Raw genomic sequence first — 17,847 nt, 5'->3', positions numbered from 1 at the left:
CATCAGAGGGCGGGACACAGTGTGAGGAAAGGGCCAACGACGAGACAGTTTTCTTCTTTTACAGTCAGCAGCGCTGCAGATTCGAGGTGCCGAGTGCACGGAGCTCAGCTGATAGGCAGGTGGGGACTGTCGGATGGGGGGAGGAGTGAGAGGCGCTGAGCCAGTGGGGGGGGGTCCACGCCGTGCCATGCTGGGGGGGGTTGGGGGTGGATGGAACACCCCCCCTCACCCGTTGACACCCGGGGCGGTCCGCCCCCGCCCTTGCTACGCCACTGGGCCTCGGTCCACCACTAAAACTGCTTCTGGGACCTGCATGCACTGTCCATACAGCCTAAGTGAAAACCCGCTATTTTGAGTGCGATCCAGGGGCAGAGTCAGCACTTAACTGACCAGGGTAACCATATAAATGGGACCTCATAAAACACAGTCCTATCTTCATGCGGCAACCCCTGGCCGATTAAGTTCTGAATATTGACCGGCTATATGTTATCCAGCTCTGCATAAATCGGGTAGTCAATGCTGAAACGTAGACGTGGCATGGCATTGAACATCCAGGAATAATGCTGGTAGCAAGTCAGCCAAAAGCTCACCGCCGCCAGCTAAGTATTTACCCCCTAAAGGTTGGGGTTTTTTTTTTTCTTTTTTTATACCTGGGGCAATGGAGAGTTAAGTGACTTCCCAGGGTCACAAAAAGCTACAGTGGGAATCACACCCAGTTCCCCTGGTTCTTGGCCCACCGCACTAACCATCAAGGCTACTCCGCCTCAGCATAAGTCAGAGAGATCCTGGAGTCTTCCTTCTGAGGAGGAAGAAGTGAATATGATCATACGTCATCAGATTTGACGTTTCATATGCTGTGTGGGACATTTCTTTATTACGTTTATCGCTTGCACACAAAGGAGCAATTCTATTTTATTTATTTACGAGTAAAAAAAAGGCCCGTTTCTGGAAGGAATGAAACGGGCGCTAGCAAGGTTTTCCTGGGAGTGTGTATGTTTGAGAGAGAGAGAGAGCCAGAGTGAATGTGCGGGTGTGTGACAGTGTGTGTGTGAGAATGAGAGTGTGTGACAGGGCCCCCTCCCCTGTTCCTAATGCCCCTCACCCCGTTCCCTCCCCTCCTTTTCCTCCTCCTTCCCACACTTTGGGTTCCTTAAGGCTTTCAAAAGTCTATGTACCCCTGTGGCCCTAACGCCCAGTATCCGGATACCCCACCGCTTTCTTCCTCACCCCTCCCCCAAGATGTAATACTTTCACGTCCTTCATTTTTTTAATAAAGTGTCCTAGCTACCCTGTGTACAAATGCCGGCATTCAGATTGTGTTCCTCTCGTAAATTTTCATTTCTTTCATTCATTCAGAACTTGCCCCCCCCCCCCCCCCCCCCCCCCCCCCCCCGAACATTTATGGTTCCTTCAGTCTTTTAAAACTCTCCTATGTACCCTGTGTGCTAATGGCCAGCATTGAGATATTTGCATGTCTTTCAGTCATTCACAACTCCCCCCCACCCTTCTCCAGTTTAACACTTTCGTTTCCTTCAGTCTTTTAAAACTCTCCTATCTATCCTGTGTCCTAATGGCCAGCATTCAGATTGTTTTCCTTTGCTAAATGTTCATGTCTTTCAGTCGTTCAGAACTCCCCCCCTCCCCCCCATTTAACACTTTCGGTTCCTTCAGTCTTTTAAAACTCTCCTATCAACCCTGTGTCCTAATGGCCAGCACTCAGATTGTTTTGCTTTGCCAAATTGTCTGTCACTGATGTCACTGAGGTCAGTGCGTGCCTGCCTAGCAGACCACTTCCGGCAGGCACGGTCCCAAGCACTTCCTGTTGGAGGTGAGAATTATTATATAGGATTGCATTTGTATCCCACATTTTCCCACCAATTTGCAGGCTCAATGTGGCTTACATTTGCCGTAATGGCAATCGCCATTTCCGGATAGAAATTACAAATATTATTGCAGTAAGGGAAGGTGGCATACATACTGGTGTTACATTGAAGTTCCTGAATGACAGAGTGAGTAATAACAATAAGTTAATTAACTATGGCGTCTATAACTGGGTGTCACAGTTAGGTGCCTAGGCAGCTCATTTTCAAGAGAGAAAAATGTCTAAAAAGTGGTATAAAGCAGCATTTGGATGTTTTTCTCACAAAGAAAACGTCCAAATCAATATTTTCAAAACAAATTTTTAGATGTTTTTCTATAAAGTCCATCAGAAGTGCGTTCAAAACACAAGGGAGCGTGTCAGGGGTGTGTTAAGGGCGGGCTTTGGGCGTTCCTAAGACTTGGTTTCACAGCCACAATGGAAGAAAACAAAACTCCCCAGGACTAAAAATAAGACGTTTTGAGCTAGACCTGTTTTTATAACCAGAAATGACCAGATGATCGCTGGAGGGAATCAGGGGTGATCCCCCCCTCCCCACCCCACCCAGTGGTCACTGACTCCTTCTCACCCCTCCTAAGCATATTCTGTATACCTCATGTAAATCTAGGCATCGCTTATGTGGAGGTTTATTTCGCGCACATTTTTATGCCATCTATAGAATCTGTCCCTAAGCCGGTGTCGATATTACTGAATACAGGTACGCGCAACTGCCATTTACATGCGTTAAGTGTATTCTATAAAACGTAGGTATGCGAATAGCCTACATTTAGATGGGCAGCTATAGAATGAGGGAGAAAATGTTTCTTCACTCAACGTGTAATTAAACTTTGGAATTAGTTGCTTGAGAATGCGGTAAAGGCGGTTAGCTTAGCGGAGTTTAAGAAAAGGTTTGGATGGCTTCCTAAAGGAAAAGTCCATAGACCATTATTAAATGGACTTGGGGGGAAATCCACTATTTCTGGGATAAGCAGTATAAAATCTTTTGTACTTTTTTGGGGATTTTGCCAGGTATTTGTGACCTGGATTGGCCACTGTTGGAAACAGGATACTGGGCTTCACGGACCTTTGGTCTTTCCCAGTATGGCAACACTTATGTACTTATGAGAAGATGCCCCCTAGCAAGTTACAATAAAAGTAAGACCCTTCATTCATATGAACATATTGCTGACAAGCCTGGCCCCAGTAATGAATGAATGTTTTCCCAGAATAAAAGAACACCCTTTTAAACAACAAGCGCTTCAGAGCTTCTCCTATATTACACTCAGGATACCAGGGGCATAGCCAGACACCCAATTTAGGGTGGGCCCGGGCCCAAAATGGGTGGGCAGAAGAACCCCATACCATCCAATAGGTATTTGGTCTCTCCTCTCGCCTGCATGCCATATGGTCTCTCAAATATCCCTCCTCCCCTGCACACCTTTTAAATTTCAGATTTTCAGTGAGGAGCAACTAATACACACTACTCATGTAGGCCCCACATCCTTCCCACTGATGCAGCTTCCTGTTTCCGCATAGGCGGGAATACGTCAGAGGGAAGGCTGTGTGGCCGGTGTAAGCAGTATGTATCAGTCGTTGCTTACCGCAGGTGAAGATCTGCTACTTATAAGGTTTGCAGGAGGGACAGTTGTTGGGAGTTTTCAGCTTGGGAATCTCTGCCAGCCACATCATAGGTGTGCTGCTACTGGTGGGCCTGAGCTCAAAGTGAGTGGGCCTGGGCCCACCCAAGCCCACCCTTGGCTACGCCACTGCAGGATACACTAGTGAATGTTGCTTCTGCCCTGTTTCTATTATTATTATTTTTTTTTTTTTGTGAGCATATTCTATTTGTAATTTTCACCATATTACCTCCTGTCTGTGTATAATTCAGTGTTGTTATATTTTTTTCTTTTCTTTTTCTCCATTTGCACATATCGCTTCTGAAATACGTGCAAAACATTGCATCAGCACTTAGCCGATATAATGTTTTTAAATCAAGAGAAGGAGATACGTACGCTTATATATAGCATCATTCAAGGTTTCTTTTCAAGTACACAATTTCTAAAGATTTTTTTTCCCGTTTTGTGCAGTGCACCAAGGTGTTTGACAGCAATCGTTACTCAGATTTTCAACATTTTAGAACAATATGTTTTATCTTTTGTTGCTCACTTACTTTTATTTTTATTAGTGCCTGGTGAGTGAATATTGTTCTTTCTTCCTCATGTAGGATTGTATTAGAACCAGGAAGCAACGGCATTTGTTTTCTCTCTACATTTTACCTTGAAAGCAGCATTTATTACACCACAGGGTTTGTGGTCTATTGTTCCACTTGCACTTATTTATCAATGCCTGATAATTTATTAATGTTACATCATTTTTGCATTTTATTTGAAGATGCTGTTACTCATTTTTTGATTGTTACTCACTTATTATTTACATATTTTAATGTATACAAATCTATTCAACCATTTTATCTTATTTTATTTAACATATGTATTTTTGTTTATGTATGTATATTTATATTTTAACTAATTTATATTTTACTATTGTTTTTAATATTATATTAAATGTTGATACCAGCTTTCGTATGTTTTGTAGAGTCCTGAGGCAAAAACACAGTTGCTGTGTCGAGTTGTTTGATGCTTTATAATAAAGACCTATAATTGTATATACGTCTACCTCATTGTTTGGAAAGAGCCAGCCTCCTCTACTCTTCCTTTGCTTGTGTGTTTTTCCACACATGGTGTCTTATTACATTACAAGTGGTTCTTATATTCCGCTGGTACCTTATCAGTTCTAGGCAGATTACAATGATAAGAGACTAGATCCATCCAGGAATAACAATCATCTAAAACAAATAGTTAAAAAGACAGCCAAGAAAACATCATTCACTACCTGACAAGCCATATTTATGAAAAAAAAAATGTTTTTTTGTTTTTTTTTGTTTTCCGAAACACTAGATAATTTCTATATAATCTTACAGCAGTGGGAAGGGAATTCCAGATTGCCATCATCTGATATGGCACAGAAAGAGAAACTGTCTTCATGGATTTTATTTTATTGATTGTAGGAAAATGCAACATAAATATGTTATGAGTATTTTTGATCCATGAAGGAAAGAAATTAATTCAGACATATAAGATGGGCATTCCCAGTCAATATCTTAAAAACTATTATGCCCACTATAAACTGTATTTAGGCTTAAACAAATGAGGTCCCACAATGAGTCCTTGCACATGACCCCTAATTCCTCTGCATCCCTCACAGGCTGCACCCAAATGCCTGTTACTATTAACCTAGCCTTGATGGTGTCACTCCTTTCATGTGGGATGATTTTTGCTCAGGTTGGTAAGTGTAATCCGTTGGGTTGGTCGTGCGCCCTTGAGCCCTGGCCGAGGCCAGCAGAGCGCCGACCCAGGCCAAGGGGAGACCAACCCACCACTGCACACCCCAGCTACTCAAACCCCTAAACTACCCTCCCCCGCAGCATCTCAGGAAGAATGGAAAATAGGCATACAGGCGGGCCTCATGGCCAAATAGGAACCCAGGTGCTCAGAGCCACTCATGCGGGCCTCACGGCCGAACTGGAACCCAGACACACACAGGAGGGGGTGAAAGAACCCAGGAGTCCCCCCCCCCCCCCCCCCCCGGGACCCCAAGGTGCCAGCCACGCGCTGAACACCAGCCACAGGGCAAAGGGAGTAACAAAGGAACCAGAGCGGGGCCGCGCAGGACAGAGGAGCTAATACAGGAAGCCCCTGCCCCCCACGGGTGGATGAAAAGACAACAGCCAAAAGGACCCCCATCCCCTGGGGACAAGGGGAGAAGGAACACCCCACCCCCACAAGCCAGAGACAGGAGCAGCAAACAAAAGGAAAACCTAGGCCACAGCCAAATGCCAGGGGAATGACACAACAGAAGAGAAAGGAAATCTCTGACAGAACACCCAGAAGACAGAGGCAGAGCCACACACACACACACTGAAAACAGCTATCACAGAGGGCAGGGAATAGGAATCCCTGAACAGAGATCAAAGCCAGAGCACGTTCTGACTCAGAACTGTCCGGCTTTCTAGTCACAAAGAAATGTAACACCAAAGCAGGGAAGGCAGAAGGAAGCAGGCTAAAGTACACCCCCTGACGTCAGTCAGACCCTGCCAGCCAATCAGGAATGAAGTCCACCCTCTTCCCCTGCCAAACCGGCAGAATCATAACAGTAAGCATACATTCCTAGAAGACAAGAACATACCTGGTGTGAATGAGAGGTGCAGCCGGCCTTTCTGGTCTTCGAGGAGGTAGAGCGCCAGGCCTGCTCAAAGAACCAGTCTTGGGTGGCCGAGGCTTCTTGGGAGGTATGGCAGGAATTGAAGGCCTCTGTACATCTACCAATTTTTGGTCTCTCTCTGGCCTTTCTTTACATCAAACGTTCAAATTCATTTCATGTTCCAAAAAAAAAGAATAAAAGAAAAAGAAACAAGCTATTACATTTCACTAAACCTAACAGTTATAGAGAATGTTAGATAAACACAACGCAACAATGATTTTACTACTGAGAGAAAAACATGTGATTTATACTAAATTGAACCCGCCAATTCCAAATATGAACTCTGAATTTGCCTGACATGTCTAGATTTTAAGTTCTACATGCAAAGCCTATTCACTTATAATATTAATGCTTGGGATGCATTTGTGCTAGTAGTGCAGAACTTCCTTGGGAGCAGACGAGCTGAAAACTATGCTGAACTAGTAGACAACATGCTTAAAGCATGTGAACAACTTGGCTGCCGAATGTCATTGAAAATACATTTCTTACATTCCCATCTTGACTTTTTCCCACCCAATTTGGGACACGTAAGTAACGAACATGGAGAGAGGTTCCATAAAGACATTTCTACAATGGAGAACAGATATCAAGGCCGCTGGAATCCCAACATGATGGGGGACCACTGCTGGTTTTTGCAACGGGAAAATATGACCGGTCACCAAACGCAAAAGTAGATGCCTGAAGCAACAGTACTGGGCCTTGCTGAAGTAAGACTTTAAAACTGGAATACGAGACTTTTTTGAAATTTTGTTATTCCATTATATTTTCATATACTGTTTACTACGAAAACTTTGATGTAGATCAGGTAATTGTTGAAGTAAAACTCATTCTGTAAAAAATTATTCAATGCTTTCCAAGTGCTTAATTCATTTGGGCAAACTTATGCATAACAAAATTTCCTGACGTGTTACAACAATTCTGACTTCGGAATTGGAATACACACACTGAATTTAGTATAGGACAAATGGTTTTTGCCCAGTAGCACATGAAAATGTTTTTGTTGTTGTGCTATGTAATTCAAGACAATTTCAGCTATCTTTAAAATGCAAGTGAGGAGGAAGGATGAAAGGTATTTGGGATTTAGATCATACCTTTTCAGCTGTAGTTCAAGGGGAGTTGCTCACAATCTAAATTTGTACCTGAGGCAATGGAGGGTGACGTTAAGATCAGAAGAATTTACGGATGGATTTGAACCCTGGCTACCCCGGTTCTCAGCCTGCTGCTCTAACCATGAGAGATGTAAATGCAAATTTCCCACATTGCAGCACACACCACCATTGGTGAGTCACTGGGCTGGCTGGTCTACCTCAACAGGATTGAAGGTGCACCATTATGAGCGACTGAACATTATCGCTGTGTCAGAGTGGAATAAACTTTGATAAAGAACTTGTCAAATTCAATTTGTTTAATAATGTAGAATGCCAAACACCTCTGAACACAGACTTTACAGTGGAGGCCTATCTTAATACCAAGGAACTCCCAAGTTGAACCAGGACATATGACACCGTATGCGAATCCTCAGCCATGTGCCCCTTAGTCAAGTATCAGCCCTTCTCTCCCTCCCCTCCCTCAACAGGTCCATAATCTCACCTACTTCCTCTCTAAGATGTTCAGCAGCTCTCCTTCCTTAACACCTCTGTGGCACCACTGACATGGCAGTCATGGTGTCTAAAGAATACTTTTCTCAGCTAGCACAGGGCCTTAAGAATGCAAAGATGAGACTTCTGTAGACATGTGATCTGCTGCGTAGGGTGCAGTCCCCAAACTGTACCACCCTCAGTGGATGTCTAGTCTGCCTAGTGGTTGGGCCTGTTCCGAGTTGAACCCAATGTAGGATAGGTCTTATACAACCTTGGACCAGCTTCTTGCATAATGGTTTGAATCTCTGTCATATTTCATAGAAAGCTAATGACAGGATCCCTACCTTTTTCTTCTCCTCTGTTTGGAAGTGATTCTGGCCTTTCTGGAGGTATCTTCTTGATCTCATGCTTTCTCTCTGTGGTGCCTTGGGAAACAGAGAGAGAGAAAAAAAGTATAGCTACTATCCACCCACATACTGTGATAAGGCTCATTTTTTTTTTTAAGTGAACATTTAAAATGTGCCAATCTGGGGAGGATCCTATTCATGGCAGAATACGAAAATACATATATTACTACTGCTAATTTCTATACTGCTAAGCAATGTACACAAATATTACTGTGTATAACAACTCAGCTGTTAAGAAAATGCAAATCGCTGCAATGGGGTAGAGGCTGCCTAATCAGGGCATCTGAGTTATAAGAAGATTATCTCACAAATGTCCTGTGACTGGAAGTACATTCAAATAGCAGAGGTAACAGAGATTTCTTTACCAGTCATTCCCAGTGCATTTCCTCACATATGTACTTTGTGATAGAGTCGCATCCAGGATAGTTGGGTTAAGGCAGTTTCAGTCTGAAATACAAGTCCCAGAAGGCATTGCAGGCAAGGAGCCAGGGGGTGAGATGAAGAACCTGGACTGGACTCCTAGCTGCAATAGGGGTACACATGGGTGTAAGCTGGCAGGACGTGTAGATTGGCTGCCACTAGGGGGAAAGAGAGATAGGAAACCCTGTGTGCAGGAGCTCATCATTAGTCTAATGCTTAACTCAGCTGGTAAGGGTGTGGGGGAAGCTAATGGAAGGAGAATGATTGGTTGTGAGAGCAGAAGCCAGGAATTGATTAGGCAGGTGGGAAGGAGTCCCCAGAGAGAGAGGAGAAGAAGGTAGGGAAGAGAGGTAGGGTGAAATCCCTTGGGTGTGAGAAAGTCCCAAAAGTATTTGCAGGCTGAAAACCCTTGGGTAAGAGAGGTCCCTAAAGTATTGAATCTACCAGTGAAGCAGATGCAGGGTGGAATCTCTTGGGTATGAGAAGTCCCTAAAGTATGGAACCCATTATGAATAAAGAGAGTAGGAGGTAGAAACTTCTGCTTTGTGGTGTAAAAGTGATGATGAACTGAATGTACTGCCTATTTGGAATTGAACTACTGTTACTGTGCACTGGATAAAGAGCCCAGACTGGAGCTGACTGTGAGCCTGTATTGAATCCTGTATGTGCTGATAGCCTATTGCTTACAGGGGACTATTTGCCATACATTTTCAGGTGGCTTATATGTACTTAAGATTGAAGGTGAATGCTGCTGTTGGAACTGTTTATCAGGTCTACTAGAAACCTGCATGGAATAAAGTCCTTAAGATTAAAGTTGCTGGTGGACATTTATTTCTTGACTCTACTGGGAGACTGTGGCTGGAGGAGATTGTTCTATCCTTGGCTGCACCTAGAGGTACCTGGTTATAACTTACACCCAGATACTGAATTACACTGTGCACTCATAGTGTGTTACATGACAAGTCTAAAATGGGGCATGTTGATCATTGCGTCTGAAATATCCACTGATGGTGGCAGCCACTGCAGTCACCATATCAATACAAGCAACACTAAGGGGGATTTATCAAGTAGTGTTAGAGACTTAAGCTGTGTTATTTGGACCTTAACGTGCCTTAAACGGCACTAACACTGCTTGACCAAAAATATCACGGAAATATTTGTTGCAGCAGGTTAAGTAGTAATAAGATGCAAAAAAAATGCAAATACATGTTTTGTATCTCATTATTATGCATTAGGGCCCAAAGAAAAATCACAAAAACATAACCCCAGCTTGTTGTTGAGGTTATTTCACCGTCCGGGAGTATTGGGACGCAAAGCTGTGGCCCAATGCTCCCAGAACAGCAATGGCAGGGTACCCTCCCGGCTTCCAGGCTCCCCTCACCCCACTTAAGCCTCCAGCACAAGGCCCACCTAGCTCCCAAAAGTAGAAACCCCCCCACTCTCCTTAGCCTCTACCCCCACCTCTAAGGTAGCCCTCACCCTCCCAAAGACTACCTTGCTATCATTGCTGGTCCACCAGTGTATTTGGAAGGGTCATCAGGCAGGAGCAATGCCCAGTCGCTCCTGCTCAGTCCAAGCACTGGCTTCAAAATGGCACAACTACCACTAGGGTCATATTTCTGGTGCTGGCTTCAAAACGTCAAAACTATCCCTAGGACACCATTTTGAAGCTGGTATCGTTCTTGCCTAAAGACCCCTGGACATGCCGAAGACCCCAGCCAGCGTCCTCAGACCGCCCCCCCCCCCAAAATCACCAATGATAGCAAGATAGCCCTTTGGGTGGGGTAAGGGCTATCGTATATGTGGGGGTGGGTGGGCCTTGCGCCAGGGTGGGGAGGCTCAGAAGCCAGGGGGGACTCTGTTATGCTGGCCTGGGAACATCAGGCGATGGCTCTGTAGCCCGATGACCCCAACTGTCGGAATAATCCTTCTGGTTGCAGAATCTAGTGGTACATCAGAGTGCAGTAAAAGGCAATCTTTTACTGTACCTTGATGAATTCCCCCCCCCCCCCCCCACATCTTATCCAGCTTGAAATACACAGTATTGAGCATCCAGTGTTTCTGCCTCCACACAATTCTATATCTGGTTGTTAGAGATATTCCCAAGGTGGGATTAGAGCAGGGCTTCCAACAAAAGTATTTTCAAAAGTTAGTAGACATTATTGCTACAAATCCACATAAAGCTAGATATCTGTTTAACTTTATGCAGTCAGCCTGAAACCAAAACTTCTGCTCTCTCTTTATTCAGGTGGTTTATTTAATGGCTGTCTATTAAGATATTTTGTTGACATCATAAACAGCATATTCTGCCATTATATATACTGTCTGGATATTTTTACTTCTGTAATTGTCTGTTGCATATTTCTGACTTATTTTTGCTGTACCTCACCTTGGTTGAATTTCTTCAAAAAGGCAGTAAATAAATTCTAATAGGTAAATATAGTACAGTGTCAGCATTTCAAAAGCACCAGAAATTCCCAGTCAGGACATGGACATTCCCAGCAATGTGCAAACATGTGCCATAACCTGGCTACAGGCTAAAGGGGGCTGAGGCTCTCCCTAGAGTAGCTCAAAGTTTTTTTTTTATACACTGCACAGAAGACTGAATTGGGTTGGTTGTATTGTACATTATTGCCACTGGATGGCAGCTTCAGTTCAGCAAAGAATGCACAGGCTCAAAGTAAAAAGATAACTAGCTGTGGTTTGGGAGAAAGAACCGGCTTATTCTGTGGTCTGTTTTCTGTAATTCATGAACAAAGTAAGATTCACAGTCATAGGATAATGCAGATCTGATTTTGTTTTTCAAACTAATTCCTAATTCCAATAGAGAACTAATGCCATGTTCACTCTCTCTCTCTCTCTCTCTATATATATATATATATACACACTAGTAAAACATGCCCATTTCTGACACAAATGAAATGGACGCTAGCAAGGTTATACTTCGAGTTCCAGCTTGGCCCCCTGCCTCCCCCCCTCCGAGTTCCATGCCCCCCTCTCCTCTGAGTTCCAGACCCCCACGCTTCCCTCCCTCTCTCTCTCTCCCCTCCGAGTGGCAGCCCGACCTGCGTTGCCTGCCCCTCGCCTTCCTGCATGCCGGCCTGAATTTAAAAGTTCTTACCTCGGGGTCTGCCGGCAGCAGTGTAAGGCGAGCAGGCACGGTGCTTCAGCCTGCCTTCCCTTCTGTCTCAGCTCTGCCTCTGGTCCCGCCCTCATTTCCGCCGACCCTCCCCCGCCACTTTCGATCCACCCTCCCGCCGTTGCTGACCATCCCCTGCTGCCGCCAGGTACCTTTGCTGGTGGGGGTCCCCAACCCCCGCCAGCCAAAGTCTTCTTCATAACCAGTCCCCAGCACCTTCGCTGATCTGTTTCTGTCAGTCCTGACATCCTGCATGCACATCCAGTATGTAGCCCCGTGCAGGACGTGCATGCAGGTGTCAGGAGTCAGAAATAGATCAGCAAAGGTGCCGGAGACCAGTGCTGAAGAAGACTTCGACTGGCGGGGGTTGGGGACCCCCCGCCAGCAAAGGTACCTGGCGGCGGCAGGGGAGGGTCAGCAGCGGCGGGAGGGTGGATCGAAAGTGGCGGGGGAGGGTCGGCGGCGGGGGGAGGGGGATCGAAAGTGGCGGGGGAGGGTCGGCGGTTGGGGAGGTGGGCTAAACTGTGCCCCCCACCTCGAACTCTGGACCCTCTCCCACCGAGGTCTGGCTACGACCCTGGCATTAGCATTTTTAACGTGCTTACGATTAGTGCACGCACTAACTGTGTAGGGGCCAACTCCAGGCTTCGCTCTTTCTGCCTTGCCTCACCCTATGCCTGGAACAATCTTCCTCAACCCCTACGCCAAGCCCCCTCCCTACCCATCTTCAAATCTCTGCTTAAAACTCACCTCTTCAATGCTGCTTTCGGCACCTAACCTTTCGAGAAATATAGTAAGCCCTATCAGATCGACTCTACACTTGTCTTTTAGATTGTACACTTGTCTCTAGACTTATACCTGTCTTTTAGATTGTACACTTGTCTCTAGATTGTACACCTGTCTTTTAGATTGTACACTTGTCTCTAGATTGTACACCTGTCTTTTAGATTGTAAGCTCCTTGAGCAGGGACTGTCCTTCCATTTTAAATTGTACAGCGCTGCGTAACCCTAGTAGCGCTTTAGAAATGTTAAGTAGTAGTAGTAGTAGTATAAGGATATTGTAGGCCCATACACTGTTAAAGCGCATACATGGTTTAACGTGCGTTAAAAATGTTAACGTGCCTATAACACGGCTTAGTAAACGGCCCTGAAGAGGTTGTAATTTTTAAATTAATTATGCCCTCCAGGTTATTTCATTGCATCACAACCACGTTTTAACAAGAGAAGGGGAGGAATTCTTATTTTATACAGAGAATATTTGAAATTGACTTGAAAAGATTTACCACAGATTGATGGCTTAGGGATCCTTTTATTGGCATCTATGTCTTTGAATATTCTCTTATGTTATTGTGCTCTGGGGATTTTATACCCAAATTACTCCCCTTTGATTAAATTAATAAGATTTGTAACACAGTGGATACCCCGGAGGGAGTGGAAAACATGAAAAAGGATCTGAAAAAGCTAGAAGAATGGTCTAAGGTTTGGCAATTAAAATTCAATGTGAAGAAATGCAAAGTGATGCACTTAGGGAGTAGAAATCCAAGAGAGGCGTATGTGTTAGGCGGTGAGAGTCTGCTAGGTACAGATGGGGAGAGGGATCTTGGGGTGATAGTATCTGAGGATCTGAAAGCGATGAAACAGTGTGACAAGGCGGTGGCCGTAGCTAGAAGGTTACTAGGCTGTATAGAGAGAGGTGTGACCAGCAGAAGAAAAGAGGTGTTGATGCCCCTGTACAAGTCGTTGGTGAGGCCCCACCTGGAGTATTGTGTTCAGTTTTGGAGGCCGTAACTTGCTAAGGATGTAAAAAGAATTGAAGCGGTGCAAAGAAAAGCTATGAGGATGGTAAGGGATTTGCGTTACAAGACGTATGAGGAGAGTTGCGGACCTGAACATGTATACCCTGGAGGAAAGGAGGAGCAGGGGTGACATGATACAGACGTTCAAATATTTGAAAGGTATTAATCCGCAAACGAACCTTTTCCGGAGATGGGAAGGCGGTAGAACGAGAGGGCATGAAATGAGATTGAAGGGGGGCAGACTCAAGAAGAATGTCAGGAAGTATTTTTTCACGGAGAGGGTGGTGGATGCTTGGAATGCCCTCCCGCGGGAGGTGGTGGAGATGAAAACGGTAATGGAATTCAAACATGCGTGGGATAAACATAAAGGAATCCTGTGCAGAAGAAAGGGATCCTCAGGAGCTTAGCCTAGAATGGGTGGCAGAGCTGGTGGTTGGGAGGCGGGGCTAGTGTGGGCAGGCTTATACGGTCTGTGCCAGAGCTGATGGTTGGGAGGCGGGGTTGGTGGTTGGGAGGCGGGGCTAGTGTGGGCAGACATATACGGTCTGTGCCAGAGCTGGTGGTGGGTGGCAGGGATAGTGCTGGGCAGACTTATACGGTCTGTGCCAGAGCTGGTGGAGGGAGGAGGGGTTGGTGGTTGGGAGGCGGGGATAGGGCTGGCCAGACTTATACGGTCTGTGCACTGAAGAGGACAGTACAAATAAAAAAAGTAGCACATATGAATTTATCTTCTTGGGTAGACTGGATGGACCATGCAGGTCTTTTTCTGCCGTCATCTACTATGTTACTATGATTAAATTAATAGTTGGTCTTAATGTTCCTGATAGAAATTCAGTTACACTGGGTGATTTTAATCTGCATATTGATTAATGTGATTCTCATGAAACAGTTTATAATTTCATACACATTTTATGTTCTAGGGGTTGGATCAAATTATTCAAGAGCAGATGCAAATAGGTGGCCATGTTTCAGATCTTATTTTTATTTACAAATGTTTGTCTTTAACTTTGTTTAATTTAGACAGTGCGCTTGTGGTACATCTTGATCAGATCACTTTTCACTTTCTCTTAATCTGAAAGAACACTGAGTAGCTCGTTATAAGAAAGCTCCATGGTTTATACTACTACTACTACTACTACTTAACATTTCTAGAGCGCTACTAGGGTTACGCAGCGCTGTACAAATTAACAAATAAGGACAGTCCCTGCTCAGAAGAGCTTACAATCTAAAGGACGAAATGTCAAGTTGGGGTAGTTAAGATTTCCTGAGAAGAGGTGTAGTGATTAGGTGCCGAAGGCGACACTGAAGAGGTGGGCTTTGAGCAATGATTTGAAGATGGGTAGGGAGGAGGCCCGGCGTATGGGCTCAGGGAGTTTGTTCCAAGCATGGGGTGAAGCGAGGCAGAAAGGGTGAAGCCTAGAGTTGGCGGTGGTGGAGAAGGGTACTGAAAGGAGGGATTTGTCAAGAGAGCGGAGGTTACGGGTGGGGACATAAGGGGAGATAAGAGTAGAGAGATAAGGAGGGGCTGCAGATCGAGGAATTTAAGATACTTAAGCGAGAATTAAGAAAGGCAGAGCGTGAATGGAGGAGTTATCTATCTAGACCATCTCTAAAACTTTATAATTTGAATCTCTGTTCTTGTACAATTTATTAGCCTCACATCTCACTTTAGTATTCTAATAAGATGATAAAAACATCACTTTCTGAATCTAAGGAGCTGTTTGCTGTAGTAGTGGTTGGTTCATGATCCTAACTCTCATGATCGCAGCAGGGGCGTAGCTATGTGGAGCCACGGGGGCCTGGGCCCCCGTAGATTTGGTCCTGGACCCCCTGCCCATGACCCTCTTGACCCCCCCCTCCCGCTGCCAACCCTCCCCCGCCATCGCCGTGGGCTACCTTTGCTGGCGGGGGACCCCAACTCCCGCCAGCCGAGGTCCTCTTGCTTCCCGCGGAAGGCTTTGTTCTGTTTCTGACGTCAGACTCACAGAAACAGAACGAAGCCTTGCGCGGGAAGCAAGAGGACCTTCAGCTGGCGGGGATTGGGGTCCCTCACCAGCAAAGGTAGGCGATGATGGCGGCGGCGGCGGCGGGTTGGCAGCGGGAGGGGGGGTCGAGAGGGTCGTCGGCAGGGGGGGGGGCAAAGTTGGCAGTGGTGGTGGGGGGGGTCGACAATGGCGGGGGGGTCGGCGGCACCGGGGTGGGGGCTAAAATGTGCCCCCTCACCTGGGCTCTGGACCTCCCTCCCACCGAAGTCTGGCTACGCCCCTGGATCGAAGTAAATGTAACATTACTACTCAGGGCTCTCCTAAGGGATGAGGATGGAAGTTTATCAAAAGAAGAGAGTCATCCTGTATGGGAAAATGACCAACGAAAGAATTTTGATTTAGTAGTACAGGATCAATTAATGAATGTTTTTAGTACAATTAAAAACTCATACTGTGAGTTAGACTTGATACATCCTTCCATTGTTAAATTTTTAACAATGGTATGGGATTTGCGTTACAAGACGTATAAGGAGAGACTTGCGGACCTGAACATGTATACCCTGGAGGAAAGGAGAAACAGGGGTGATATGATACAGACGTTCAAATATTTGAAAGGTATTAATCCGCAAACAAACCTTTTCCAGAGATAGGAAGGCGGTAGAACGAGAGGACATGAAATGAGATTGAAGGGGGCAGACTCAAGAAAAATGTCAGGAAGTATTTTTTCATGGAGAGGGTGGTGGATACTTGGAATGCCCTCCCGCGGGAGGTGGTGGAGATGAAAACGGTAACGAAATTCAAACATGCGTGGGATAAACATAAAGGAATCCTGTGCAGAAGGAAGGGATCCTCAGAAGCTTAGCCTAGAATGGGTGGCAGAGCTGGTGGTTGGGAGGTGGGGATAGTGCTGGGCAGACTTATACGGTCTGTGCCAGAGTAGGTGGAGGGAAGAGGGGTTGGTGGTTGGGAGGCGAGGATAGTGCTGGGCAGACTTATACGGTCTGTGCCAGAGCCGGTGGTGGGAGGCAGGGATAGTGCTGGGCAGACTTATACGGTCTGTGCCAGAGCTGGTGGTGGGAGGCGGGGTTGGTGGTTGGGAGGTGGGGATAGGGCTGGCCAGACTTATACGGTCTGTGCACTGAAGAGGACCGTACAAATAAAAAAGTAGCACATACGAATTTATCTTCTTGGGCAGACTGGATGGACCGTGCAGGTCTTTTTCTGCCGTCATCTACTATGTTTACTATCCACTTATTGATATTTATTTGAAAATAGTTAATAGATCTTTACAGGAACGTGTTGAAAACTGCATTGGTTCGGCCATTGATTAAGGGTAAAACATTACATCCCAATGAAGTAGAAAATTACAGACCTGTCTCGTCCTTGTCATTGTTTGCAAAATTAATCAAGAGGGTGGTGCATAATGAGCTGGTACGGGAAAAGTGAGAACAGAATCAGGCTCTTTAAGAAACAGACCGAGGACATCCAATGTAGAAATAAAATTTTGTTGAGAGAAGACTCTACATGGTACCATGTTTTGGCACTGACAGTGCCTTTTCTTCAGGAGTCTTGGTTAAAGTGTCCAAAAAAAATCCTTGCGAACAAAGTCTTTGGAAGTGAGTCTTTTATTAAAAGAATTTGTATGTCCTCGGTCTGTTTCTTGAAGAGCCTGATTTTGCTCCCACTCTTCTCCTGCTCCTGAGACTTTCCGTGGGACACTGTTCTTTCCATTCTGGTGGTTGTGTTGCATAATCAGCTGGTGACATATTCAGAAACTCACAATGCGTTAGATAAAAACCACTTCAGTTTTCGTGAACATCATGATAGTGAGACATTATTAGTCTCTCTTCCCGATGCGGTTAAGGCAGATTTTGACAAAGGTAAATGTTTTCTGTTGATCACACTTGATATTTCTGCTGCGTTTTAACATGATAAATCACAATATTTTGTTTAATCAATTACAGGTAACTGGTTTGGATGGTGACGATGTCAGTCTTTTTAGTGCGAGAGGAAATTCTGTGTAGTTCAGGAAAAAATTAGATCACCCGAATTAGAATGTTCTAATGGGGTTCCTCAAAGGTCCTCTCTCGCCGCAGTATTATTCAATATACTTATGCTGCCCTTATATAAATTGCTATATTGTTTTGGAATGCAGTTTAGAATTTACGCTGATTAACGTACAGTTTTCGCTAAGTGTAGATCAATCATTTGAGAAATGCTTTGAGATGTTACAACTTTGTCTCACTTCCACTGAACAGCAGATCAAATTGAATATCACTAACACTCAGATACTTTTGTTATCTGGTTTTCCAGGGGATTATATCCCTTCCCACTTTACAATG

At 45.1% G+C, this 17,847-nt stretch overlaps 1 protein-coding gene across 6 annotated transcripts in view; it reads right to left on the bottom strand.

Moving 5' to 3' along the window:
* The window catches only part of SH3KBP1 (SH3 domain containing kinase binding protein 1), a 513,036-nt gene that overhangs the window by 33,894 nt on the left and 461,295 nt on the right, over nucleotides 1–17,847 (bottom strand). For all 6 annotated transcript variants that reach the window (XR_003942025.1, XM_030202268.1, XM_030202267.1 and 3 more), the window contains 2 exons: nucleotides 8,103–8,183; nucleotides 6,104–6,266 (listed from right to left, as the gene is read on the bottom strand). Coding sequence is in view for 5 of the 6 variants with exons in the window: in XM_030202268.1 (XP_030058128.1) it covers nucleotides 6,104–6,266; nucleotides 8,103–8,183 (244 nt within the window). In the remaining variant the exon portion in view is untranslated. The remainder of the gene's footprint in view (nucleotides 1–6,103; nucleotides 6,267–8,102; nucleotides 8,184–17,847) is intronic.

Source organism: Microcaecilia unicolor, chromosome 4 (assembly GCF_901765095.1).
Source record: "Microcaecilia unicolor chromosome 4, aMicUni1.1, whole genome shotgun sequence".
Classification (NCBI taxonomy): domain Eukaryota; kingdom Metazoa; phylum Chordata; class Amphibia; order Gymnophiona; family Siphonopidae; genus Microcaecilia; species Microcaecilia unicolor.
This window is presented reverse-complemented; position numbering and strand designations above follow the sequence as displayed.